The sequence below is a fragment of the Rhinoderma darwinii genome, chromosome 11, assembly GCF_050947455.1.
Source record: "Rhinoderma darwinii isolate aRhiDar2 chromosome 11, aRhiDar2.hap1, whole genome shotgun sequence".
In the NCBI taxonomy this organism is placed as follows: domain Eukaryota; kingdom Metazoa; phylum Chordata; class Amphibia; order Anura; family Rhinodermatidae; genus Rhinoderma; species Rhinoderma darwinii.
The window spans coordinates 2,336,767-2,364,540 of NC_134697.1; the positions used below are offsets into that span (position 1 = coordinate 2,336,767).

General features: G+C 48.3%; 1 protein-coding gene across 1 annotated transcript in view; it reads left to right on the forward strand.

Moving 5' to 3' along the window:
- Positions 1 to 25,001, forward strand: part of GFRA1 (GDNF family receptor alpha 1) — a 177,158-nt gene extending 152,157 nt beyond the window's left edge. The window contains exons 5-9 of the mRNA XM_075842738.1: positions 6,544 to 6,653; positions 9,928 to 10,062; positions 13,421 to 13,608; positions 22,114 to 22,167; positions 22,732 to 25,001. Coding sequence (XP_075698853.1) covers positions 6,544 to 6,653; positions 9,928 to 10,062; positions 13,421 to 13,608; positions 22,114 to 22,167; positions 22,732 to 22,866 — 622 coding nt within the window. The 3' untranslated portion in view covers positions 22,867 to 25,001. The remainder of the gene's footprint in view (positions 1 to 6,543; positions 6,654 to 9,927; positions 10,063 to 13,420; positions 13,609 to 22,113; positions 22,168 to 22,731) is intronic.
- The last annotated feature ends 2,773 nt before the right edge of the window (positions 25,002 to 27,774 follow it).

A 27,774-nucleotide genomic window follows, 5' to 3' on the forward strand; every position in this document is an offset into this window, starting at 1 on the left:
CTGTATAGACATAGTCCGGCAGAATGTTCTGGATCTCTATATTATCATTTCCTTCTCTATAGACGGGCTGGGCTGAGATCCTGTAGATAAGATCCAGGTCCCATCTCTAGAAGCCCCCCACTGCGGCACCATCCCACCATGTATATGATAAATGGCGTTCTATCCAGACTGAGCGCATGGCTGCGATCCAGGAGCCAGTTCTGATCTCTGCGTGACCCTCAGTCACTGACACGGGGCCAGCTCCAGCGTGGAGGAAATTCACATTATACTCCAGCCTGAGCGTGTGGCTCCTTGACAAAAGCAGATGAAGTCTTCCTTCCCAGCAGATGGTGGACGCTTTATCAAAAGTTACATTAGAAAATTGAATTGCGGACACGATGCCAACAAAGCAAGGACACGAGCCATGGAGACGGCTGGGATTCCTATACATTTCATAGGAAATGCAGAAATGAGAGGAATAAATTGTCTGCTGAGATTCATTAATACACGAGTGCAGATATCAGATACAAAGAGACTGTGACCCCCAAAATGTTAGCACGAGGGATGTTACACCCAGGGGATATCTCATATGGTTGTCACGTAATAGAAGGTCTACAAGACATAAAAATTCAGAGGACAAGTTGGATTATTTTCTGTTTTCTTGGGTTCCCTTTCCAATAACAAACAACCATTCTGCAGAACGCACCTTGCACGAGGCGGAGAACGGCAATGGGATGGCACCTGGGCGAGACAATCTGATATGTTCTTCATATATTTCTAACAATGTTCCTGATGCTCGGGGATATGACATTGAAAACAAAGATATTGCAATTTGATCTACAAGATTTGCCTATAGGTGAGCACCGTTTGTTGGGTGCAATGAGTTAATATGTATTTTATGATATTCTTTACTGTAACAGTTCCCCTGGCAGTTAGAGTATCATGGTTCCCCTTGAATTGTGGTTTTAACAGTTGTGCCATTGTCAGGGTTCTCCCGGGTGTGCGGTTGTCTCGGTTCCCCCGGGTGTGCGGTTGTCTCGGTTCCCCCGGGTGTGCGGTTGTCTCGGTTCCCCCGGGTGTGCGGCTATCACGGTTCCCCCGGGTGTGCGGCTATCACGGTTCCCCCGGGTGTGCGGTTCTCTCGGGTGTGCGGTTGTCTCGGTTCCCTCGGGTGTGCGGTTGTCTCGGTTCCCTCGGGTGTGCGGTTGTCTCGGTTCTCCCAGGTGTGCGGTTGTCTCGGTTCTCCCGGGTGTGCGGCTGTCTCGGTTCTCCCGGGTGTGCGGTTGTCTCGGTTCTCCCGGGTGTGCGGTTGTCTCGGTACTCTCGGGTGTGCGGTTGTCTCGGTTCCCCCGGGTGTTCGGCTGTCTCTGTTCCCTCGGGTGTGAGGCTGTCTCGGTTCTCCCGGGTGTGCGGTTGTCTCGGTTCTCCCGGGTGTGCGGTTGTCTCGGTACTCTCGGGTGTGCGGTTGTCTCGGTTCCCCCGGGTGTTCGGCTGTCTCGGTGCCCTCGGGTGTGTGGCTGTCTCGGTTCCCCCGGGTGTGCGGTTGTCTCGGTTCCCTCGGGTGTGCTGTTGTCTCGGTTCTCCCGGGTGTGCGGCTGTCTCGGTTCTCCCGGGTGTGCGGCTGTCTCGGTTCTCCCGGGTGTGCGGTTGTCTTGGTTCTCCCGGGTGTGCGGTTGTCTCGGTACTCTCGGGTGTGCAGTTGTCTCGGTTCCCCCGGGTGTGCGGCTGTCTCGGTTCTCCCGGGTGTGCGGCTGTCTCGGTTCTCCCGGGTGTGCGGCTGTCTCGGTTCCCTCGGGTGTGCGGTTGTCTTGGTTCTCCCGGGTGTTCGGCTGTCTCGGTTCTCCCTGGTGTGCGGCTGTCTCGGTTCTCCCGGGTGTGCGGTTGTCTTGGTTCTCCCGGGTGTGCGGTTGTCTCGGTACTCTCGGGTGTGCGGTTGTCTCGGTTCCCCCGGGTGTTCGGCTGTCTCGGTTCCCTCGGGTGTGCGGCTGTCTCGGTTCCCTCGGGTGTGCGGTTGTCTTGGTTCTCCCGGGTGTTTGGTTGTCTCAGTTTTCCCGGGTGTTCGGTTGTCTCGGTACTCTCGTGTGTGCGGTTGTCTCGGTTCTCCCGGGTGTGCGGTTGTCTCGGTTCTCCCGGGTGTGCAGTTGCCTTGGTTCTCCTGGGTGTTTGGTTGTCTCGGTTCTCCCGGGTGTGCGCTTGTCTCGGTACTCCTAGATGTGCGGTCGTCTCGGTTCTCCCGGGTGTTTGGTTGTCTCAGTTTTCCCGGGTGTGCGGTTGTCTCGGTACTCTCGTGTGTGCGGTTGTCTCGGTTCTCTCGGGTGTGCAGTTGCCTTGGTTCTCCTGGGTGTTTGGTTGTCTCGGTTCTCCCGGGTGTGCGGTTGTCTCGGTTCTCCCGGGTGTGCAGTTGCCTTGGTTCTCCTGGGTGTTTGGTGGTCTCGGTTCTCTCGGGTGTGCGGTTGTCTCGGTTCTCCCGGGTGTGCAGTTGCCTTGGTTCTCCTGGGTGTTTGGTTGTCTCTGTTCCCTCGGGTGTGAGGCTGTCTCGGTTCTCCCGGGTGTGCGGTTGTCTCGGTTCTCCCGGGTGTGCGGTTGTCTCGGTACTCTCGGGTGTGCGGTTGTCTCGGTTCCCCCGGGTGTTCGGCTGTCTCGTGCCCTCGGGTGTGTGGCTGTCTCGGTTCCCCCGGGTGTGCGGTTGTCTCGGTTCCCTCGGGTGTGCTGTTGTCTCGGTTCTCCCGGGTGTGCGGCTGTCTCGGTTCTCCCGGGTGTGCGGCTGTCTCGGTTCTCCCGGGTGTGCGGTTGTCTTGGTTCTCCCGGGTGTGCGGTTGTCTCGGTACTCTCGGGTGTGCAGTTGTCTCGGTTCCCCCGGGTGTGCGGCTGTCTCGGTTCTCCCGGGTGTGCGGCTGTCTCGGTTCTCCCGGGTGTGCGGCTGTCTCGGTTCCCTCGGGTGTGCGGTTGTCTTGGTTCTCCCGGGTGTTCGGCTGTCTCGGTTCTCCCTGGTGTGCGGCTGTCTCGGTTCTCCCGGGTGTGCGGTTGTCTTGGTTCTCCCGGGTGTGCGGTTGTCTCGGTACTCTCGGGTGTGCGGTTGTCTCGGTTCCCCCGGGTGTTCGGCTGTCTCGGTTCCCTCGGGTGTGCGGCTGTCTCGGTTCCCTCGGGTGTGCGGTTGTCTCGGTTCTCCCGGGTGTTTGGTTGTCTCAGTTTTCCCGGGTGTTCGGTTGTCTCTGTACTCTCGTGTGTGCGGTTGTCTCGGTTCTCCCGGGTGTGCGGTTGTCTCGGTTCTCCCGGGTGTGCAGTTGCCTTGGTTCTCCTGGGTGTTTGGTTGTCTCGGTTCTCCCGGGTGTGCGCTTGTCTCGGTACTCCTAGATGTGCGGTCGTCTCGGTTCTCCCGGGTGTTTGGTTGTCTCAGTTTTCCCGGGTGTGCGGTTGTCTCGGTACTCTCGTGTGTGCGGTTGTCTCGGTTCTCTCGGGTGTGCAGTTGCCTTGGTTCTCCTGGGTGTTTGGTTGTCTCGGTTCTCCCGGGTGTGCGGTTGTCTCGGTTCTCCCGGGTGTGCAGTTGCCTTGGTTCTCCTGGGTGTTTGGTTGTCTCGGTTCTCTCGGGTGTGCGGTTGTCTCTGTACTCTCGTGTGTGCGGTTGTCTCGGTTCTCCCGGGTGTGTAGTCTGGGCCAGTCTGAGTATAAACACAAAAACACAAAACTTGTGTATGCCAACACACTGCCAAGACTCAGTGTGGAGGGTCCTGTGATCTATGAGGGTCCTGTGGGAGCTGTGATCTATGAGGGTCCTGTGTGAGCTGTGATCTATAGGGGTCCTGTGATCTATGAGGGTCCTGTGGGAGCTGTTATCTATGAGGGTCCTGTTGGAGCTGTGATCTATAGGGGTCCTGAGGGGACCTTTTAATACATTGTTCTCTCAGGAAAGGGTCCCCTCATAAATGTGGCACTTCTTAGCTCCGTGTTCAGACTCTGTCCTTTCTCAGTGACCTTTGCACAACTCAATAGAAAAGTTGATTGTCCCCTCTGTGTCCATGCATCTGAACTTGTGGGAATTTTCAGTCCTCCGTCCTGTCCTCGGGGTAGAGTAGATATTGCCAGATTATGTAATAAGTGTGTAAATAACTAATGGTCCCAGAAGTCGGACTCGTAATCTCCAGCTTTGATCATTAATGCCTTTTCATGTGTTCACTGATCAATGTGGGGATATGACAGAGACGCCGCTTCTCCTCTGACCTCCCCCCGGCCGCCCCATTAATGGACATGAAAGCTTTTAAATCCATTTAGAACCATTTATTGTTCAGATGAAGAAACTTTCACTCCGGGATGTATCACCCCCCCCCCCCCCAATCCCAGATATTCCAGACCCATTATTTATCTCGTATCCCAGATTTAACCCCCTCAGCGCCTCTTATCACACACCACAGTCTGGTATGTATAGTGCCGCTCATCTAATGTTATATAGACAGGATATAACCCTATAAAGGTCAAGATATAACCCTATAAAGGACAAGATATAACCCTATAAAGGTCAAGATATAACCCTATAAAGGTCAAGATATAACCCTAAACAGTGACCCCGGAAATATCAGTCCCTGAGTCGTCCTCTTATGTGGCAGCTGTTCATAGCAATTGCCATGAGGGGGGCTGTAATCTATGGGGGCGCTGTGGTGATCTGTTGGAGGGGGATGTGATCTCTGGGGGGCAGTGATGTACAGTTTGGGGCTGGGATCTATTGGGGGGCTGTAAACCATGGGGGCTGTGATCTATTGTGGGCTGTGGTCTGTTGATAGCGCTGTGATCTGTGGGGGGTTGGGATCTATTGGGGGACTGATCTGTGGGGGGTTGGTATCTATTGGGGGCTGTGATCTATTGGAAGCGCTGTCATCTGTGGGGGGTTGGGATCTATTGGGGTCTGTGATCTGTGGGGCCTTTGGATCTATATGGGGCTGTGATCTGTTGGGAGCGCTGTGATCTGTGGGGGGGGTTGGGATCTATTGAGGGACTGTGATCTGTGGGGGGTTGGTATCTATTGGGCGCTGTGATCTATTGGTAGCGCTGTCATCTGTGGGGGGTTGGGATCTATTGGGGGGCTGTGATCTGTGGGGCCTTTGGATCTATATGGGGCTGTGATCTGTTGGGAGCGCTGTGAGGGGGATTGGGATCTATTGGGGGGGCTGTCATCTGTGGGGGGTTGGGCTCTATTGGGGGCTGTGATCTGTAGGGGCTTTGGATCTATTTGGGGCTGTGATCTATTGGTAGCGCTGTCATCTGTGGGGGTGGGGTTGGGATCTATTGGGGGGCTGTGATCTGTGGGGCCTTTGGATCTATATGGGGCTGTGATCTGTTGGGAGCGCTGTGATCTGTGGGGGGGGGTTGGGATCTATTGGGGGACTGTGATATGTGGGGGGTTGGTATCTATTGGGGGCTGTGATCTATTGGTAGCGCTGTCATCTGTGGGGGGTTGGGACCTATTGGGGGCTGTGATCTGTGGGGCCTTTGGATCTATATGGGGCTGTGATCTGTTGGGAGCGCTGTGAGGGGGGTTGGGATCTATTGGGGGGCTGTCATCTGTGGGGGGTTGGGATCTATTGGGGGCTGTGATCTGTGGGGGCTTTGGATCTATTTGGGGCTGTGATCGGTTGGTAGCGCTGTCATGTGTGGGGGGTTGGGATCTATTGGGGGCTGTGATCTGTGGGGCCTTTGGATCTATATGGGGCTGTGATCTGTTGGGAGCGCTGTGATCTATGGGGGGGTTGGGATCTATTGGGGGCTGTCATCTGTGGGGGGTTGGGATCTATTGGGGGGCTGTAATCTGTGGGGCCTTTGGATCTATATGGGGCTGTGGTCTGTTGATAGCGCTGTGATCTGTGGGCAGGTTGGGATCTATTGGGTGTTCTGGGGAGATCTTTTACGTGTGATTAATGAGCGTCCGTTATCGTCCTGTTCCTTGTATTGTGGTTACGTTATTTTCCGACAGTTTCGTGGAATAATTGAAGGTAAATTCCGGTCCATTTCCTTTCATGACAACGATTCTCATTGAAATTCAGACGGAGCGTTTGTGAATAAATGTAATTACTTCAGGACTAAATTGGAACAAATATGACTTCGTGTTTCTTCACAATATCAGGTTTTCAGATTTTAAATTAAAGTCAAGGAAAACGGCCGGAATGCAAAATAATTTCTCCTCCATGGGGCAGGAGCACCGAGGCCTCATGATGGGAAACATCAATTATTAGCTGCAGGAGGGGGCGGGGGGTTGGTTGTACAACTCACATGTATTCTTATTACAGTAACAGTCCTTTAATCCGGCATCTGGTAGTCCAGAAAGTCCATGTGCTGCAAAATGATGTGAAGACTCGAAAAAACACAAAAATCTGAGCAGAGAGAAGGAATAGAACAAACCTGAATCATCCTGAGCCCTGTCGTCCTGGACGCTCTCTGATAATCCAGAATGTTTGGAATCTCTCAGGTCCTGTCCATGTCAGATTAGGGACTATTACTGTACGGTGTGTAATGGTCCGGTAATATTCACATCTCCGGCCTTCATTCATGGACGTACCGTGTTTTTTTTTATCACAGATCCCGTCTTGCGCATTTTCTAGCAGACTGTCAGCCGGACCTGCGCTCAGTGAGCGGATGCCTGAAGGAGAACTACGCTGAATGCCTGCTGGCCTACTCCGGCCTCATCGGTAGGAATCCCCTGTACACTACATCACCGGACCCCAGAATCACAGCACATGCAAATCGAATGTTTACAGTGTTCATGAGACTCGGGGCGCCCTGCACTCTCACTGCGCCCTTTAGTTTCCGTTCTTACCAGTCACCTGCTTATTATCCTACATTGATCTCCTATAATATATGATGCACCAGTCACCTGCTTATTATCATACATTGATTTTTTCCTATAATACATGATGTACCAGTCACCTGCTTATTATCATACATTGATTTTTTTCCTATAATACATGATGTACCAGTCACCTGCTTATTATCATGCATTGATTTTTTTCCTATAATACATGATGCCCCAGTCACCTGCTTATTATCTTACATTGATCTTCTCCTATAATACATGATTCACCAGTCACCTGCTTATTATCATACATTGATCTTCTCCTATAATACATGATGTACCAGTCACCTGCTTATTATCATACATTGATCTTCTCCTATAATACATGATGCACCAGTCACCTGCTTATTATCCTACATTGATCTTCTCCTATAATATATGATGTACCAGTCACCTGCTTATTATCATACATTGATCTTCTCCTATAATACATGATGCACCAGTCACCTGCTTATTATCCTACATTGATCTTCTCCTATAATACATGATGCACCAGTCACCTGCTTATTATCCTACATTGATCTTCTCCTATAATATATGATGTACCAGTCACCTGCTTATTATCATACATTGATTTTTTTCCTATAATACATGATGTACCAGTCACCTGCTTATTATCATGCATTGATTTTTTTCCTATAATACATGATGCCCCAGTCACCAGCTTATTATCCTACATTGATCTTCTCCTATAATATATGATGTACCAGTCACCTGCTTATTATCATACATTGATTTTTTTCCTATAATACATGATGTACCAGTCACCTGCTTATTATCATGCATTGATTTTTTTCCTATAATACATGATGCCCCAGTCACCTGCTTATTATCTTACATTGATCTTCTCCTATAATACATGATGCACCAGTCACCTGCTTATTATCATACATTGATCTTCTCCTATAATACATGATGTACCAGTCACCTGCTTATTATCATACATTGATCTTCTCCTATAATATATGATGCACCAGTCACCTGATTATCATATATTGATCTTCTCCTATAATACATGATGTACCAGTCACCAGCTTATTATCATACATTGAATCTTCTCCTATAATACATGATGTACCAGTCATCTGCATATTATCATACATTGAATCTTCTATAATACATGACGCACCAGTCACCAGCTTATTATCACACATTTTCCTATGATACATGATGCACCAGTCACCAGCTTATTATCATACATTGATCTTCTCCTATAATACATGATGTACCAGTCACCAGCTTATTATCACACATTGATCTTCCCCTATAATACATGATGCCCCAGTCACCTGATTATTATCATACATTGATCTTCCCCTATAATACATGATGTACCAGTCACCTGCTTATTATCATACATTGATCTTCTCCTATAATATGTGATGCACCAGTCACCTGCTTATTATCATACATTGATCTTCTATAATACATGTTGCACCAGTCACCTGCTTATTATCATACATTGATCTTCTCCTATAATACATGATGTACCAGTCATCTGCTTATTATCATACATTGATCTTCTGCTATAATACATGATGCACCAGTCACCTGCTTATTATCACACATTGATCTCCTATAATACACGATGTACCAGTCACCTGCTTATTATCATACATTGATCTTCTGCTATAATACATGATGTAATAAGCTGGTGACTGGTGCAACATGTATTATAGCAGAAGATCAATGTATGATAATACATTGATCTTCTGCTATAATACATGTTGCACCAGTCACCTGCTTATTATCATACATTGATCTTCTGCTATAATACATGATGCACCAGTCACCTGCTTATTATCATACATTGATCTTCTCCTATAATACATGTTGCACCAGTCACCTGCTTATTATCATACATTGATCTTTTCCTATAATACGTGATGCACCAGTCACCTGCTTATTATCATACATTGATCTTTTCCTATAATACATGATATACCAGTCACCAGCTTATTATCATACATTGATCTCCTATAATACACGATGTACCAGTCACCTGCTTATTATCATACATTGATCTTTTCCTATAATACATGATGCACCAGTCACCTGCTTATTATCACACATTGATCTCCTATAATACACGATGTACCAGTCACCTGCTTATTATCATACATTGAATCTTCTCCTATAATACATGATGTACCAGTCACCAGCTTATTATCATACATTGATCTTCTGCTATAATACATGTTGCACCAGTCACCAGCTTATTATCATACATTGATCTTCTGCTATAATACATGATGCACCAGTCACCTGCTTATTATCATACATTGATCTTCTCCTATAATACATGTTGCACCAGTCACCTGCTTATTATCATACATTGATCTTCTCCTATAATACATGATGTACCAGTCACCAGCTTATTATCACACATTGATCTTCCCCTATAATACATGATGCCCCAGTCACCTGATTATTATCATACATTGATCTTCCCCTATAATACATGATGTACCAGTCACCTGCTTATTATCATACATTGATCTTTTCCTATAATACATGATATACCAGTCACCAGCTTATTATCATACATTGATCTTTTCCTATAATACATGATGCACCAGTCACCTGCTTATTATCACACATTGATCTCCTATAATACACGATGTACCAGTCACCTGCTTATTATCATACATTGAATCTTCTGCTATAATACATGATGTACCAGTCACCAGCTTATTATCATACATTGATCTTCTGCTATAATACATGTTGCACCAGTCACCAGCTTATTATCATACATTGATCTTCTGCTATAATACATGATGCACCAGTCACCTGCTTATTATCATACATTGATCTTTTCCTATAATATGTGTTGCACTAGTCACTTGCTCCTGACCACTAATGTTTATTAAAGGCGTTTTCCCATTGAGGCTTTTCTCCAAAAACAGCGCCACACTTGTCCATGCGTTGTGTCTGGTATTGCAGCTCAATATTGATGGACAGGTGTGGCGCTGTTTTTGGAGGAAAGCTGCCATGTTTTTGTAATTCTTGACAATCCCTTTAAGCTTTCCCCATTTTCACCAGTGACTGTAATACCCGGGGCTGTGGAGATGATGGTAATTAGACGTCTGTTGTTTCTGTGGTTCCAGGTACAGGTATCACCCCCAACTACATTGAATCCACCAGCCTCAGCGTGTCCCCCTGGTGCGACTGCAGCAACAGTGGAAACTATATCGACGACTGCCTGAAATTCTTACACGTCTTTAAGGATAACATCTGCCTCAGTAAGTGTCTGCGCGCGGCGCTGAGATACCTGCGGCCGATGCCGGGTGACTAATTAATAGCTAATAATACTCTCAGCCCCGAGCTCTTCTGTGGGCGCTCGTTACTCGGCTGCTCCTTTACATTTAAGAGACATTTCACCTAATGGAAATCAATTCAGCCGACTCGGAGTCTCACGGAGGAGGAAACGATCGTCTAAAACGCTCCACTAAATCCACCACCACATCATTCCTTTCTGCTTTGTCTTGCAGGGACAATAAATGCTGCAATTCAGTTTTATAATGATTTATATAATGGGCTCATAGATCCATATAATAAGAGAAGCGGCTCCTCAACGCCCCAGGACCGTGCAGGCAGCTAGAAGCAGGGGGCGCAGACCCTGGGGGACCCCCCCATCCTGCTGGAGGCATTAGGGTGACTTCTGCCATACATAGTGGAAGGAGAGGGACACCTGTAGCCAGGGGAAGACTGAGAGTGCCCTACACCCGGATACTGGGACCAGTGACCTCCCCTCACCACAATGATCAAAGAGGGAGCGTCAAGCAGCCCCCACTACATGGGGTAGGAAGGAGGTCAGTGCACCCCTCAGCTGCCAGTCCCAGACACATTGACTGACTGATTGAGCCAATTCTGTGTCCGGCGTTTATGTGGGTGCTTCGGAGACAGAATCCCGGTGGGCCCCTCGTTTACTTCACCCTCGTAAACCCACCGGCTTTTAGCCATGTCCCTTACAATGCCGTCCTCCAGTAATGATTGCCACAGTGAGACTTTATAGAGCCGCTCTACAATGCCAGCGACCACAACGTTCATCTACCCGGTGGGGTCTCCTGAGCCGTGGCTGCCAGGCAGGATCTATCCCCCTCCCCATGTTCACCTCCAGGTGGCCCAGCATCTGCGCAGCTTTATCGGGGTCTGGTGTCCGCCCCGCACAGCTTTTACTTTTTTGGGGAAATTTTGCTGTATTGATGTATCAAGCACCAATCGCAGGGGGTGCTGGCCCTTTAACTGCGCCGCGTTGCATATGCCGAAACTTGTTCTTATTTTATGCAGAACAATAAGCGAGACCGACCATCTCTCCCGCAGCCTGTAGCGTCGCGTTGCTCGCCTCCGCGCCCCGCATTAACCCCTCCCGCCTTCTCCATACAAACCAAATTATTCTGAGCGCCTTTTGGATCAGTCTTGAGCAGGAGAGAAACGATTCACAGAGATGAAGGCGAAAAATAAAACCGGCGTATTAATTGCTGCATGGAATACGCCAAATATCGGATTCATGCGAGCCGATCGTCATCACTCATTTGTTTTATTATGTATCAAGTTGGGAAATGCACTGGAAAGAAAAAATTAAATCTCCGCCGTCCTTTGTGTCCGCACCACGAGCGCCGCTGCCTGACAATTGTACGTGGCGGCCGGAGTTGTTTGCATTACAGAACGCGGGTCCATTAGCGCCATACAAAGCGCGGGAACAAATTATCTTGGTGATTCTGCCGCAGCGTGGACGGTTTTATGACAAACAAAATTCAATTGGGAAGTGCGGAGCCCCCGTGTGAGAGTTCAGAATATACAGAAGGTGCCGAGGACGGGGACAGAAGTAAAGGACGCAGCAGAACGCCCCACGAAGACGTCATGAAGGGGCCCGTGGGTGAGACCGATCCCGGATAACAAGGCGCCATCAACGGGGCTCCTCTTTCCCCCCTCTATGGCAGATTTGCTCCCTAGGAGTCTGGAAGCTGAATGATGACCCCGGGGGCTGTAATGGCACCCAAATTATAAGCCAGAATTCCCAGGAAGAAGAACGCCGGCTTATCAGTTCCTGTGTCTGACAGCAGTTCATCCCTCTGCAGATTCCCACGGTCCCTGGGGTTGAGGATGGGGCCCTCAGGGTCTCCATATGCCCCCGTCTGATGAGATCTGATCGACAGAACCCGTGTGAATGGAGAAAGAAGAAGGATCAGGGGCCACAGTTAAGGGCCTCAGTGCATGATAATAATGTGGCCCTCGCGGGTTACAATTTACTCCGCCCTGAGTGCAGCGCTGCAGGTAATTTACTCCGCCCTGAGTGCAGCGCTGCAGGTAATTTACTCCGCCCTGAGTGCAGCGCTGCAGGTAATTTACTCCGCCCTGAGTGCAGCGCTGCAGGTAATTTACTCCGCCCTGAGTGCAGCGCTGCAGGTAATTTACTCCGCCCTGAGTGCAGCGCTGCAGGTAATTTACTCCGCCCTGAGTGCAGCGCTGCTGGTAATTTACTCCGCCCTGAGTGCAGCGCTGCTGGTAATTTACTCCGCCCTGAGTGCAGCGCTGCAGGTAATTTACTCCGCCCTGAGTGCAGCGCTGCAGGTAATTTACTCCACCCCGAGTGCAGCGCTGCAGGTAATTTACTCCGCCCTGAGTGCAGCGCTGCAGGTAATTTACTCCGCCCTGAGTGTAGCGCTGCAGGTAATTTACTCCGCCCTGAGTGCAGCGCTGCAGGTAATTTACTCCGCCCTAGTGTAGCGCTGCAGGTAATTTACTCCGCCCTGAGTGCAGCGCTGCTGGTAATTTACTCCGCCCTGAGTGCAGCGCTGCAGGTAATTTACTCCGCCCTGAGTGCAGCGCTGCAAGTAATTTACTCCGCCCTGAGTGTAGCGCTGCAGGTAATTTACTCCACCCCGAGTGCAGCGCTGCAGGTAATTTACTCCGCCCTAGTGTAGCGCGGCAGGTAATTTACTCCGCCCTGAGTGCAGCGCTGCAGGTAATTTACTCCGCCCTAGTGTAGCGCGGCAGGTAATTGACTCCGCCCTGAGTGTAGCGCTGCAGGTAATTTACTCCGCCCTGAGTGTAGCGCTGCAGGTAAGGGACTGTTCAGAGGATCGAGCGGTGGGGAGAATGCAGCGGCTTTATTCATATAGTTTCTAATAGAATGTTCAGGATCTCTGCTTCCTTTCGATGAATGGAAAACACTATTTAATCCAGAGGCTGAAAATCCATCCTGCCCTGGTCCTGCTCACACAGCTGATGGGCGTGTTATAGGTCAGGAGTGGGTTTCAGCCTCTGGATGTAAACGCTAAGTGTTTCATCACTATTCATTGACAGGAAGGAGAGATCTTGAAAACGAGACAAAGTCTATTAGAAAGTTGCCGACTCTTCATTATACAGTGATTACGCTTTAGTTCTGGGGCAGGGCAGCGGTGTCCTGTATTTACCCTCATGCCCTCCCAGGACAATGTCCGCACTCTCTGCCCTGGCTCTGATGCTGGGACTTGTAGTTCTACAGGAGCTGGCCATGAGTCCAGGGAGGTTATTGGCAGCAACTAAAATGTTTTAGTTTTTTTTAAGTTTGTGATTTTCAAGAAACGTTGATGTTTTTGTTCTTTTTGTGTTTAGGAAACTCCATTCAGGCATTTGGGAACGGGACAGACGTGAAGCTGCAGCCTAACCCGGCCGCACGCAGCACCGCGTCCTCCGTCCTCCCCAAATCCAAGGCAAAAGATTCCGGCTTCTCTGACAACCTGCACTTCACCAACGAAATCCCTACACACAACGGACTGCCAGCGTGTGCCAACCTTATACAGGTGAGCGGGGCGCCTGTATACCTGCAGCCCGGGGTCAGCTGTATATAGCAGAGAACGCAGCTACGCAGTCAGTGGGGCCTGGTGAGGTATTCCCTGCCTCGTGCCTCAGTGATGTCACAATCTCTGCCGTCACTAACCAGGTGCAGGAAATCCCCTCCCCCGGGGTACGGCAGGAGAACCGGCACAAAATTCTGGAGCAAAAAAACATCCAAATCAAATTCCTTGTCAAGTTCTATTCAGCCGTTTCTTAGTTATATCCGATCCTGGGAAAGCTGGGTGACAACCAATATGTCTGCTGTAACAGCTTCCTCCAGGGTGGTCATCCGGCTTCCCAAGAATAGCGAATATTAATAGCAAGTATTCACACCTGCAGGTTTTGTTGAGGTTCTTTTATGCAATCCCGGTGTAGATCATAAAGGGGGAGAAAGTATAAAGGACGACCCCGCTCCTCACTCCTCTTATTTCTTTACTCTACAAGTTTTGGCTTCAAAGACTGCATGAAAAAAACCTGATCAAAATCTGCATGTGTGAATACAGCCTTAGAGTATGTTCACACGCAAACTCAGAAACGTCTGAAAATATGGAGCCGATTTCAGGGAAAAGCTTCTGATTTTCAGGGGTTTTTTAGAAGTTGAAAATGAATTTGGAGCTTCTTTTGAGGTGTTTTTTTTAGGCTTTTTTCATAATGTTCAATGGAAAATCAGCTCCAAAAACGCCTCCAGAAGTGACACGCTGCTTCTTTTTACAGAGCGTCTTTTTACGCTCCGTTTTTTAAAATAGAGGTGTAAAAAGACGCCCTGTATGAACTAAATGCTGTTTTTCCCATTGATTTCAATGGGCAGATGTTTGTAGGCGTTCAGCTTCCGTTTTTACAGGTGTAAACGCCCCAAAATACGCCTGAAAACACTGCGTGTGAACAGACCCTGACACTGCATAACATCACCCTCTCACATACTTCTACATAACAACTCAGATCTGCCGTTCAGGACTCTAAGAAAGATGGGTGACAGATCCTGTAGGTATAATGACGGTTATATTGATTATTACTCTACTGAATAGAATTGACCTGATCCCCATTATATGTCACATCAAGTATTAATCCCTAGAAACAGTCTGCAAGATCCCAGCACAAAACCCCCGACTGAGCTCTTATAATGCAGAGGGAAAGCAGTAAAACGAAAATTCCCAGAATGCCAATTACCAGACCAAGCAATGTGCAGACACTGAACAAGCAGGGTGATCTAGAAGATTTCAGCTCTTGCAGAATAGTGAATGCAGCTCTGGAGTATAATACAGGATGTAACTCAGGATCAGTACAGGATAAGTAATGTAATGTATGTACACAGTGACTCCACCAGCAGAATAGTGAGTGCAGCTCTGGAGTATAATACAGGATATAACTAAGGATCAGTACAGGATAAGTAATGTAATGTATGTACACAGTGACTCCACCAGCAGAATAGTGAGAGTGCAGCTCTGGAGTATAGTACAGGATGTAACTCAGGATCAGTACAGGATAAGTAATGTAATGTATGTACACAGTGACTCCACCAGCAGAATAGTGAGTGCAGCTCTGGAGTATAATACAGGATGTCACTCCGGATCAGTACAGGATAAGTACTGAATGTATGTACACAGTGACTCCACCAGCAGAATAGTGAGTGCAGCTCTGGAGTATAATACAGGATGTCACTCCGGATCAGTACAGGATAAGTAATGTATGTACACAGTGACTCCACCAGCAGAATAGTGAGTGCAGCTCTGGAGTATAATACAGGATGTAACTCAGGATCAGTACAGGATAAGTAATGTAATGTATGTACACAGTGACTCCACCAGCAGAATAGTGAGTGCAGCTCTGGAGTAGAATACAGGATGTAACTCAGGATCAGTACAGGATAAGTAATGTAATGTATGTACACAGTGACTCCCCCAGCAGAATAGTGAGTGCAGCTCTAGAATGTAATACAGGATAAGTAATGTATGTACACAGTGACTCCACCAGCAGAATAGTGAGTGCAGCTCTGGAGTAGAATACAGGATGTAACTCAGGATCAGTACAGGATAAGTAATGTAATGTATGTACACAGTGACTCCACAAGCAGAATAGTGAGTGCAGCTCTGGAGTATAATACAGGATGTAACTCAGGATCAGTACAGGATAAGTAATGTAATGTATGTACACAGTGACTCCACCAGCAGAATAGTGAGTGCAGCTCTGGAGTATAATACAGGATATAACTCAGGGTTAGTACAGGATAAGTAATGTAATGTATATACACAGTGACTCCACCAGCAGAATAGTGAGTGCAGCTCTGGAGTATAATACAGGATGTAACTCAGGGTTAGTACAGGATAAGTAATGTAATGTATATACACAGTGACTCCACCAGCAGAATAGTGAGTGCAGCTCTGGAGTATAATACAGGATGTTACTCAGGATCAGTACAGGATAAGTAATGTAATGTATGTACACAGTGACTCCACCAGCAGAATAGTGAGTGCAGCTCTGGAGTATAATACAGGATGTAACTCAGGATCAGTACAGGATAAGTAATGTAATGTATGTACACAGTGACTCCACCAGCAGAATAGTGAGTGCCGCTCTGGAGTATAATTTTAATGTCGTGGATTCCAGCATTGTACAGGCTGTTGCACCCCCATCGTCATAAAGTCTTGGGGTACCGACCTGTGCCCCCTTCCCCTCCCCGAGTCTCTCCCTAGGATGCATAAAATCATCTTGATATGGAGAGGGAAGTTTCGTGCACTTGATGAGACACTTCAGGCTCTTTTACACCGGCTGTCTCTCTGTTTACGCACCAGGATGAGCTGCCGACAACGATACCGGCAGATGATCCGGCGTTCCTTGGACTTGTTATCTGCCCGGTGTTCGTCCTGTGTAAACCCCCTTTAGTCGGTGACTGAGATGTAAGAATCTCATTATTCTCTGCACCTTCCACTCGTGAGTGATTGAGATCGTCCATCACTGTAACTAACACCTCTATAAATAGGAGGGAGACCCCCGGGGGGAGTGTGGAGGGGGCTCCATGTGTGAGTGGATCTGATCTCCCACCTGGTGTTATCCACAGTAGACAATACAATGTGTCCCATGTAAATCTCAGGCCCCGTTCACATAACGTATTTTCCAGATGTTTATTTTTCATGACGTAACACGAGGGCTGAGACATGGGCCTAATATTGGCACCCGACGCCCGAGGCTCACATCTTAAAATACCGTATACTGCGCGGCCGCTGCGGGGCTGATGTAACTATGAACACCTGACGAACATCCATCATAAACGTGGTGTGAATCGGCGTCACCCCGGACAGCGCACGTGATCGCCAACTGGACAGAGTTCTGTGCTTTAGACGGTTTACTCCATCCTACGACTCTGTAACGCCGCAGCTGTGACTGTGACGACCAGCGATGAGCTATTTGTGGCCGGCGACGTCTGAAGGGTCTTGTGAGGGGGATGATGGATCGGGGCAGCCTCAGTGTATATTGATTCTCCCCCTCCAATCCTGAACCCCAAAGAGTTAGAACAAGACAACGCCCCGGGGGGCATCACATGCTCTGAAGAGGAGGGGGTGGGGCGTCCCCGGCATCACGTCGGTGTTAATTGCTTTTTTGTATCAGGACGAGGGGGGGACGCGCTGAGGGGCTGATGACAAATCTCCAGTGACTTCTACTAAGTCATGTGAAAAATAGACCGAAATCGCCAACTAAACCGTAAAGAAAAATGTCACAGCACAGACAGAATATGTGACAACTTCACACCCCCCTCCCCCAATCTACAGACAAAACACAACATCGGGCGCAACGCTCCCGATTAACATTATCCACAGGACGAAACGCAGGTTATTCAGCAGCACAGAGTATTTTAGGAGAGGAGTGTGCTGATCTTGGGGGAGACAACAGGCTGAAAGTTACAAAGTGAAGGGAGCAATGTCCCCAGCAGCACAGAGTATTATAGGGAAGGAGAAGAGTCCTCCTAGCAGCACAGAGTATTTCAGGAGAGGCGTGTGCTAATCTTGTGGGAGGTGACAGACTGAGGGTTACATAGTGCAGCACAGAGTGTTTGAGAGGAGAAGCTGGGTTGTCTAGACCCTCGTCGGGGTCTGCCGGGAGACGGGACATCTTCATTATTATCTCCAATACTTCAGCATCAGCTCAGAACTGCGATAAATTATATCATGGGAAATATGGAGTCCTATAGAAAGAGCCCTGCAGTCTGTCTACTGTGTGCGGTGAATATAGTCGATTACTCCCTGTTATCAGCCATCTCAGGCTGTAGTGTTTATCAATGTGATGAGTGACAGGAAGTGCAGACACCTCCCCTCCCCCATGATCCCTACTTTATGTCATATATATCCAGTGCTTTGAACCTTCCATACAATATGTGACAGATATCAGCCGCTCCTCTTATAAAGCTACAGCACTGATATCAGCCGCTCCTCTTATAAAGCTACAGCACTGATATCAGCCGCTCCTCTTATAACGCTCCTGCACTGATATCAGCCGCTTCCCTTATAACGCTCCTGCACTGATATCAGCCGCTCCCCTTATAAAGCTACAGCACTGATATCAGCCGCTCCTCTTATAAAGCTACAGCACTGATATCAGCCGCTTCTCTTATAAAGCTACAGCACTGATATCAGCCGCTCCTCTTATAAAGCTACAGCACTGATATCAGCCGCTCCTCTTATAAAGCTACAGCACTGATATCAGCCGCTCCTCTTATAACGCTGCTGTCCTAATATCAGCCGCTCCTCTTATAACGCTGCTGCCCTGATATCAGCCGCTCCTCTTATAACGCTCCTGCACTGATATCAGCCGCTCCCCTTATAATGCTCCTGCACTGATATCAGCCGCTCCTCTTATAAAGCTACAGCACTGATATCAGCCGCTCCTCTTATAAAGCTACAGCACTGATATCAGCCGCTCCTCTTATAACGCTGCTGTCCTGATATCAGCCGCTCCTCTTATAACGCTGCTGCCCTGATATCAGCCGCTCCTCTTATAACGCTCCTGCACTGATATCAGCCGCTCCCCTTATAATGCTCCTGCACTGATATCAGCCGCTCCCCTTATAACGCTCCTGCACTGATATCAGCCGCTCCTCTTATAATGCTCCTGCACTGATATCAGCCGCTCCCCTTATAACGCTGCTGCCCTGATATCAGCCGCTCCTCTTATAACGCTGCTGCACTGATATCAGCCGCTCCTCTTATAACGCTGCTGCCCTGATATCAGCCGCTCCTCTTATAACGCTCCTGCACTGATATCAGCCGCTCCTCTTATAACGCTCCTGCACTGATATCAGCCGCTCCCCTTATAACGCTCCTGCACTGATATCAGCCGCTCCCCTTATAACGCTCCTGCCCTGATATCAGCCGCTCCTCTTATAAAGCTACAGCACTGATATCAGCCGCTCCTCTTATAAAGCTACAGCACTGATATCAGCCGCTCCTCTTATAAAGCTACAGCACTGATATCAGCCGCTCCTCTTATAAAGCTACAGCACTGATATCAGCCGCTCCTCTTATAAAGCTACAGCACTGATATCAGCCGCTCCTCTTATAACGCTGCTGTCCTGATATCAGCCGCTCCTCTTATAACGCTCCTGTACTGATATCAGCCGCTCCTCTTATAACGCTGCTGCCCTGATATCAGCCGCTCCTCTTATAACGCTCCTGCACTGATATCAGCCGCTCCCCTTATAACGCTCCTGCACTGATATCAGCCGCTCCCCTTATAACGCTGCTGCCCTGATATCAGCCGCTCCCCTTATAACGCTCCTGCACTGATATCAGCCGCTCCTCTTATAACGCTGCTGCCCTGATATCAGCCGCTCCCCTTATAACGCTCCTGCACTGATATCAGCCGCTCCTCTTATAACGCTGCTGCCCTGATATCAGCCGCTCCCCTTATAACGCTCCTGCACGGATATCAGCCGCTCCCCTTATAACGCTCCTGTACTGATATCAGCCGCTCCCCTTATAACGCTCCTGCACTGATATCAGCCGCTCCCCTTATAACGCTGCTGCCCTGATATCAGCCGCTCCCCTTATAACGCTACTGCACTGATATCAGCCGCTCCCCTTATAACGCTCCTGCACTGATATCAGCCGCTCCCCTTATAACGCTCCTGCCCTGATATCAGCCGCTCCTCTTATAAAGCTACAGCACTGATATCAGCCGCTCCTCTTATAAAGCTACAGCACTGATATCAGCCGCTCCTCTTATAACGCTGCTGTCCTGATATCAGCCGCTCCTCTTATAACGCTCCTGTACTGATATCAGCCGCTCCTCTTATAACGCTGCTGCCCTGATATCAGCCGCTCCTCTTATAACGCTCCTGCACTGATATCAGCCGCTCCCCTTATAATGCTCCTGCACTGATATCAGCCGCTCCCCTTATAACGCTGCTGCCCTGATATCAGCCGCTCCCCTTATAACGCTACTGCACTGATATCAGCCGCTCCTCTTATAACGCTGCTGCCCTGATATCAGCCGCTCCCCTTATAACGCTCCTGCACTGATATCAGCCGCTCCCCTTATAACGCTGCTGCCCTGATATCAGCCGCTCCCCTTATAACGCTCCTGCACTGATATCAGCCGCTCCTCTTATAATGCTCCTGCACTGATATCAGCCGCTCCCCTTATAACGCTGCTGCCCTGATATCAGCCGCTCCTCTTATAACGCTGCTGCCCTGATATCAGCCGCTCCCCTGATATCAGCCGCTCCTCTTATAACGCTCCTGCACTGATATCAGCCGCTCCCCTTATAACGCTCCTGTACTGATATCAGCCGCTCCTCTTATAACGCTCCTGCACTGATATCAGCCGCTCCCCTTATAACGCTCCTGTACTGATATCAGCCGCTCCTCTTATAACGCTCCTGTACTGATATCAGCCGCTCCCCTTATAACGCTCCTGCACTGATATCAGCCGCTCCTCTTATAATGCTCCTGCACTGATATCAGCTGCTCCCCTTATAACGCTCCTGCACTGATATCAGCCGCTCCCCTTATAACGCTCCTGCCCTGATATCAGCCGCTCCCCTTATAACGCTCCTGCACTGATATCAGCCGCTCCCCTTATAACGCTCCTGCCCTGATATCAGCCGCTCCCCTTATAACGCTCCTGCACTGATATCAGCCGCTCCCCTTATAACGCTCCTGTAGTGATATCAGCCGCTCCTCTTATAACGCTCCTGCACTGATATCAGCCGCTCCTCTTATAACGCTCCTGCACTGATATCAGCCGCTCCCCTTATAACGCTCCTGCCCTGATATCAGCCGCTCCCCTTATAACGCTCCTGCACTGATATCAGCCGCTCCCCTTATAACGCTCCTGTAGTGATATCAGCCGCTCCTCTTATAACGCTCCTGCACTGATATCAGCCGCTCCCCTTATAACGCTGCTGCCCTGATATCAGCCGCTCCCCTTATAACGCTCCTGCACTGATATCAGCCGCTCCTCTTATAATGCTCCTGCACTGATATCAGCCGCTCCCCTTATAACGCTGCTGCCCTGATATCAGCCGCTCCTCTTATAACGCTGCTGCACTGATATCAGCCGCTCCTCTTATAACGCTGCTGCCCTGATATCAGCCGCTCCCCTGATATCAGCCGCTCCTCTTATAACGCTCCTGCACTGATATCAGCCGCTCCCCTTATAACGCTCCTGTACTGATATCAGCCGCTCCTCTTATAACGCTCCTGCACTGATATCAGCCGCTCCCCTTATAACGCTCCTGTACTGATATCAGCCGCTCCTCTTATAACGCTCCTGTACTGATATCAGCCGCTCCCCTTATAACGCTCCTGCACTGATATCAGCCGCTCCCCTTATAACGCTCCTGCACTGATATCAGCCGCTCCCCTTATAACGCTCCTGCCCTGATATCAGCCGCTCCCCTTATAACGCTCCTGCACTGATATCAGCCGCTCCCCTTATAACGCTGCTGTCCTGATATCAGCCGCTCCTCTTATAACGCTCCTGCACTGATATCAGCCGCTCCCCTTATAACGCTCCTGCCCTGATATCAGCCGCTCCCCTTATAACGCTCCTGCACTGATATCAGCCGCTCCTCTTATAACGCTCCTGCACTGATATCAGTTGTCTGCGGTTACTGGCCCTTTAAGCAGACAATACAGAGTTTCGCTCTAGTTTATAGAAACTCTTTCTCACTTTTCTCGGACAACCAGTAATTATTGTAAAAATGTTCAGAAGAAGAAAGTGTCGTCCACCATCAATACATCGCAGCGAATTAGTAGCCATGACGATGATGCGGCACCTCCCGGGGGCTGACGATCTCATTCATTTCACCAACTAAAATCCCTTAACTGAGTTACACTAAGGAGCGAGTCCTGAAAACGCTATTTATCCGCTGCCGGCATCTGGCGCCGCTAATCAAAGGCCTCAAACTCCTCAACTGCTGAATGTTTTTACATTTTTCTCTTTTAGATTTTTTTTAATCCAAGATTTTTTTCTTTTAGGCGCAGAAGCTGAAATCAAACAACTCCGTGGACTCTGAACTGTGCCTGGCGGAGGTAAGAGCGGCTCGCGCCTCACATCGCTCAGCGTCTCCTCATACAAATTATAAGTCAAGATCTTCAGTAATGTCGGGTCGTCACCATGAGATGTTCTGAGGCAGCAAAGAGCAGATCCAGATGTAGCAGAGCTGGCGGCACCGGCTGCACAAACAGACACATTTACATGAATAGAACTGATTGTCAATCACAGACATTTCTGCATCACAATCAGCCGCGTGTGACTGCACCCTTATAAATGTATCCTGGACTCCAGACTGACACATTGCAACAAACTATCAGGACAGGAAACTTGTATAGAGGTTGTCTACTCTGATACATTGTCACAAACCCTCAGCTGTGAGAAGTATTAGCTCAGGATGAATTTTCAGCCTGTAAACAAGAATGTATTCATTCACTGACAGCAAACTGTAATCATGCAAGCAGTGAGGAATAGAAACACAAAGTACATTGGAAAGTTGCAGAACTTTTCATTATACAATATTATATATGATGTACTTCCCCTTTAACTGCAGAGCGCAGCTTTCTGGTAACCCCTGACACGCCTGTCCTTGTCTCTTGCAGCAGTCGCTTGGAAAAGACAACATGGTGGAAAGATCTTCCAGCGGCCACATCTCCGGCAGCCATTCGTCTGGGGTCTGGTCCAGTCTGAGCACGACGCACTCTCTGCTCCTCGCCGCCGCCCTGCTGACCTTATAGCTGCGCCGCTTCTCATGGACCTTCTCAAGAAGATACAAATCTCTATATAAATCTATATTACATATAATATTATTCACTTTCCTTCCTTCTCGTTCATATGAATTTCCGCTCCAGAACAAGAATGAAGCGGAAAAAAACCAAATGCTTTTTGTGGTGTCCTCGGGGGAGGGACTGTGTGATTCCTGCTGCGTTGCGATCTGATAACCCCCCTCCCCCCAGGTTCTGGGCATGTTTTGTGTTCTAAAGAGAGTTTGTACATTTGGTTGTCGATAACAAGTTTTTTGTTTTTTTACTTTGTTTTTTTATTATTTTGTGTATATTTATAGCATTTTTATTACTTTATTTTTTTTATTTCTTTCCAAAGTCGGCGAGGCCAAATGTAAATACTTTGTGTTCCCCGGCACACGGATCCGGGCGCCAGGGAGGCGTTTCCCCTCCCATCAGTGCTTGCATTAGGATAACTTTCCTCACTTAGTCATTCCCATGTGCGCCCACAATTCCCGCTCACCCTGTAGATAGGCAGCGAAACGCTTAGACGGTAGAACGCGCTTCCCTCGATAGGAGAGGACTGGGGTGAAGGCAGGGATTTGGGGGTGCATTTAAAGTGCAAAGAGCTGAGATGTCAACAAAGGAGATTAAGAAGAGAAAGACTTGACAAGTCCTGGGTACATATTAACTCCATGCAGTATTGGCAGCGCCAGGTTGGCACCTGGTGGGCAGTGAAGGACTCTCTGTATTTTTTCTATTTTGATTAGTTTCCATTACAAGTACATGTGTGGCTGAGCTTCTCCGGTAGTTCTGCGCCTGGCATCTCCCTCCTGGTGATTGGCGCCATATGTCCTGGACTTAGATCTGGCGATAACCGCACGAGGCGTCCGCCGGGCCCGAGACTTCACAGAGTCAAACTGTTTAATACAAAGATTTTTGCCTCCGTGTCTTTAATTGCGGCTCATGAATATTCATGTCTTGGCCACCGAATAACCGGACTGGCTGTGTCGGAGGAGCGCGCCGCCGGCTTAATTGCTGTTATAGTTAATTGAATACAACTTGTGTACACATGAAACAGAAACAAGCCGCGCGTTCGCCTTAATGAAACGCCGGCGCCTAATCCTGCGAGGACGAGATGAATCCCGAGCAGGGCAGAAAGGAGGAATGTTGGCACGAGAGACGCTGGATCTGCTCTGAACATAATGGTGTTGGTGGGTGGCATCTGTTCCTGTAACGCAGCGGACGGTACTGGCGCTCTCCTGAGGGGGGACTGACGGAAGGACTGGGGGGTCCTGCTTACTCATGTGAGATAAGACGGAGATGAATTTCTAAACACAAGTAACAAAAACAGAGTTACCCAAAGCCGCGCTCAAAAGAGGGGGAGACATAACGGGGCGCAGGACCGTGCGCTGAATTTACCAGTAACGCAGCATGTGTATTATGTGCCAAAACACGGTGCACAGGTCAGTAAAGCCGGAGCGGTCTTATAATATGCGGCAGTGTTGGTGCAAACCGGCGGAGGGACGACATTGTAAGCGGTTGATGACTGGCAGCATTGTACGCCCCCTCCGCCCAGGAATAAATTGACACAATTCGGCGCTGACAGCCGGCACCTTTTAGTGTCCACAGTGGGGGTCATAGATCAATCCTTCTAATATTGTGAGCATCGGAGGCGGAGCCTGTCACCAGTGTATAGAAATAACTGACGGAATGAGATTGTTGCAACATTGTAACTGTCTGGCCACGCCCCTTCATCTAGAGAAGAAACTGGAAAACGTTGTCGTATCTGTTAAAAATGGCGCAATATGCTGATAAATATGGCACACATGTTGAGCGCTATTCTGTGATTGCCACGCTGGGTCGGATCTGTGACTGGCGTTATGTAGGAGCATGTGACCTGTGTCTGTAGGGGGAGGGGCTTTCCGCTTGTAACCACCCCTCCCCCATATGTGTTGGGATCACAGTACAACTTAGATAAATGACGTCCTCCACCTTGTATATAAGAAATCCTGCTGCGCTGCTGGAAGGAGGTGGGAATATAATGGGGGCACTTACTCCGCTCATTCCCCACAATCATCACTTATTTTTTTCTTATTAGTGATAATTATTATAACGATGTTACTTTTAATAAAAGAGAATAAAATTCACGTCTCAGATGGTTTTATTTGATAGAAATCACAACTAGAGCTGCAATCAGTCCCCATCAGTCATTGCCAGGGTGTAGCGGCTCTGTTCACACTTGCATCATGATATCCGTTTTTTACAGGAGCCGCCATGCATGACCAATCCGGTTTTTTTCTCTATTGACTTTTAATGGATCCGCCATGTTTCCGTCAGGTATGAGTTTTGTTGGATACAATACTGCAGCGCGCTACTCTGAACGTCAAAAAGCAACTGATGATAAGAACGAGCGGTGGAGTTCACACAGGCGTCAGCGCCCCGGCGGCAGTTCCGTCATATTTGAGCTGCACTATTCTTCCTGCCAAAATGGCGGACACCACAACTGAATCCTGAAATACCACATTATAGTCAATGGAGTCCGTCAGGAGCCATTAGTGACCGTCGAGTAAAGCATCGATTTTTTTATAACGGAAACCATGAATGCTGTGTGAACAGGGTCATACTACCGAAAAGTACTGCATGCCCCATCTTGTACATGATTGTGTATCTAAGCCTAATCTTGCCAGAGAATGACAGTACTACACCCCCATCATGTAATGGTGTATCTAAGCCTATTGTGTGTGATACTGTCAGAAGCACGCAGTACTACAACCCCCATCATGTACTGGTGTATCTAAGCCTATTGTATGTGACACTGTCAGAACCACGCAGTACTACAACCCTCATCATGTAATGGTCTACCTAAAGCCTACTGTGTTGTATCGCCTCCAGAGTCATGTATCTAAGCCATTTGGGGGTAATTTATTAACATATACCAGTTTTCTGGCAAAGAAAAGTCTCGCACAGCGCAAAATTTGCAATTTGCGTGAATAATTGCAACTTTTGTGCAGTTTCCGATGCTCACTGCACTTTTCTTAAAAGTGGGCGGAGCGTAGCAGAAGGGGAGGGACTATATTTTACAACAAAAACTAAAACTATAAATTTGGAGCAACAAGCGGGAAATGTTAAGACCCTTTTCTCTTCCCCTCTTGGTTTGCTTAGTTTACTCCAGTGTCTCGTGTCAAAATTTCCACAACTTTGGCGCATGTTTGCATTTTTAAACCATGTCCCGTCTTTTCAAGCGAGGTGCAAAAAGTGTCTAAAACAATGAAATCTGGCGGCATATTGAATAGTTAATCTTCTCCCAACGACTTAATGTTCTCAAACATGGGGAAGTAGCTCCATGACAAGGCGCACCGCAGACGGGGGTACTGCAGACAAGTAAGCGGGTACTACAGACAAGTAAGCGGGTACTACAGACAAGGGGGTACTACAGACAAGGGGGTACTACAGACAAGGGTACTACAGACAAGCGGGTACTACAGACAAGTAAGGGGGTACTACAGACAAAGGGGTACTACAGACAAGGGGGTACTACAGACAAGTAAGGGGGTACTACAGACAAGGGGGTACTACAGACAAGTAAGCGAGTACTACAGACAAGGGGGTACTACAGACAAGCGGGTACTACAGACAAGTAAGCGAGTACTACAGACAAGCGGGTACTACAGACAAGCGGGTACTACAGACAAGTAAGGGTATACTACAGATAGGTAAGCGGGTACTACAGACAAGGGGGTACTACAGACAATTAAGGGTATACTACAGATAGGTAAGCGGGTACTGCAGACAAGGGATAAAATGGACATAAACAGCGCTACACAGTGCCCTGATAATATCATACACCAACCAGATAGATAGCGCTATACAGTGCCCTGATAATACCATACACCAACCAGATAGATAGCGCTATACAGTGCCCTGATAATATCATACACCAACCAGATAGATAGCGCTATACAGTGCCCTGATAATACCATACACCAACCAGATAGATAGCGCTATACAGTGCCCTGATAATACCATACTACACCCAGATAGATAGTGATATACAGTGCCCTGATAATATCATACACCAACCAGATAGATAGCGCTATACAGTGCCCTGATAATATCATACACCAACCAGATAGCGCTACACAGTGCCCTGATAATATCATCCAACACCCAGATAGATAGCGCTATACAGTGCCCTAATAATATCATACACCAACCAGATAGATAGCGCTATACAGTGCCCTGATAATACCATACTACACCCAGATAGATTGCGCTATACAGTGCCCCGATAATATCATACACCAACCAGATAGATAGCGCTATACAGTGCCCTGATAATATCATACACCAACCAGATAGATAGCGCTATACAGTGCCCTGATAATATCATCCAACACCCAGATAGATAGCGCTATACAGTGCCCTAATAATATCATACACCAACGAGATAGATAGCGCTATACAGTGCCCTGATAATATCATCCAACACCCAGATAGATAGCGTTATACAGTGCCCTGATAATATACATCAACCAGATAGATAGCGCTATACAGTGCCCTGATAATACCATACTACACCCAGATAGATTGCGCTATACAGTGCCCCGATAATATCATACACCAACCAGATAGATAGCGCTATACAGTGCCCTGATAATATCATACACCAACCAGATAGATAGCGCTATACAGTGCCCAGATAATATCATCCAACACCCAGATAGATAGCACTATACAGTGCCCTGATAATACCATACACCAACCAGATAGATAGCGCTATACAGTGCCCTGATAATATCATACACCAACCAGATAGATAGCGCTACACAGTGCCCTGATAATATCATCCAACACCCAGATAGATAGCGCTATACAGTGCCCTGATAATACCATACACCAACCAGATAGATGGCACTATAC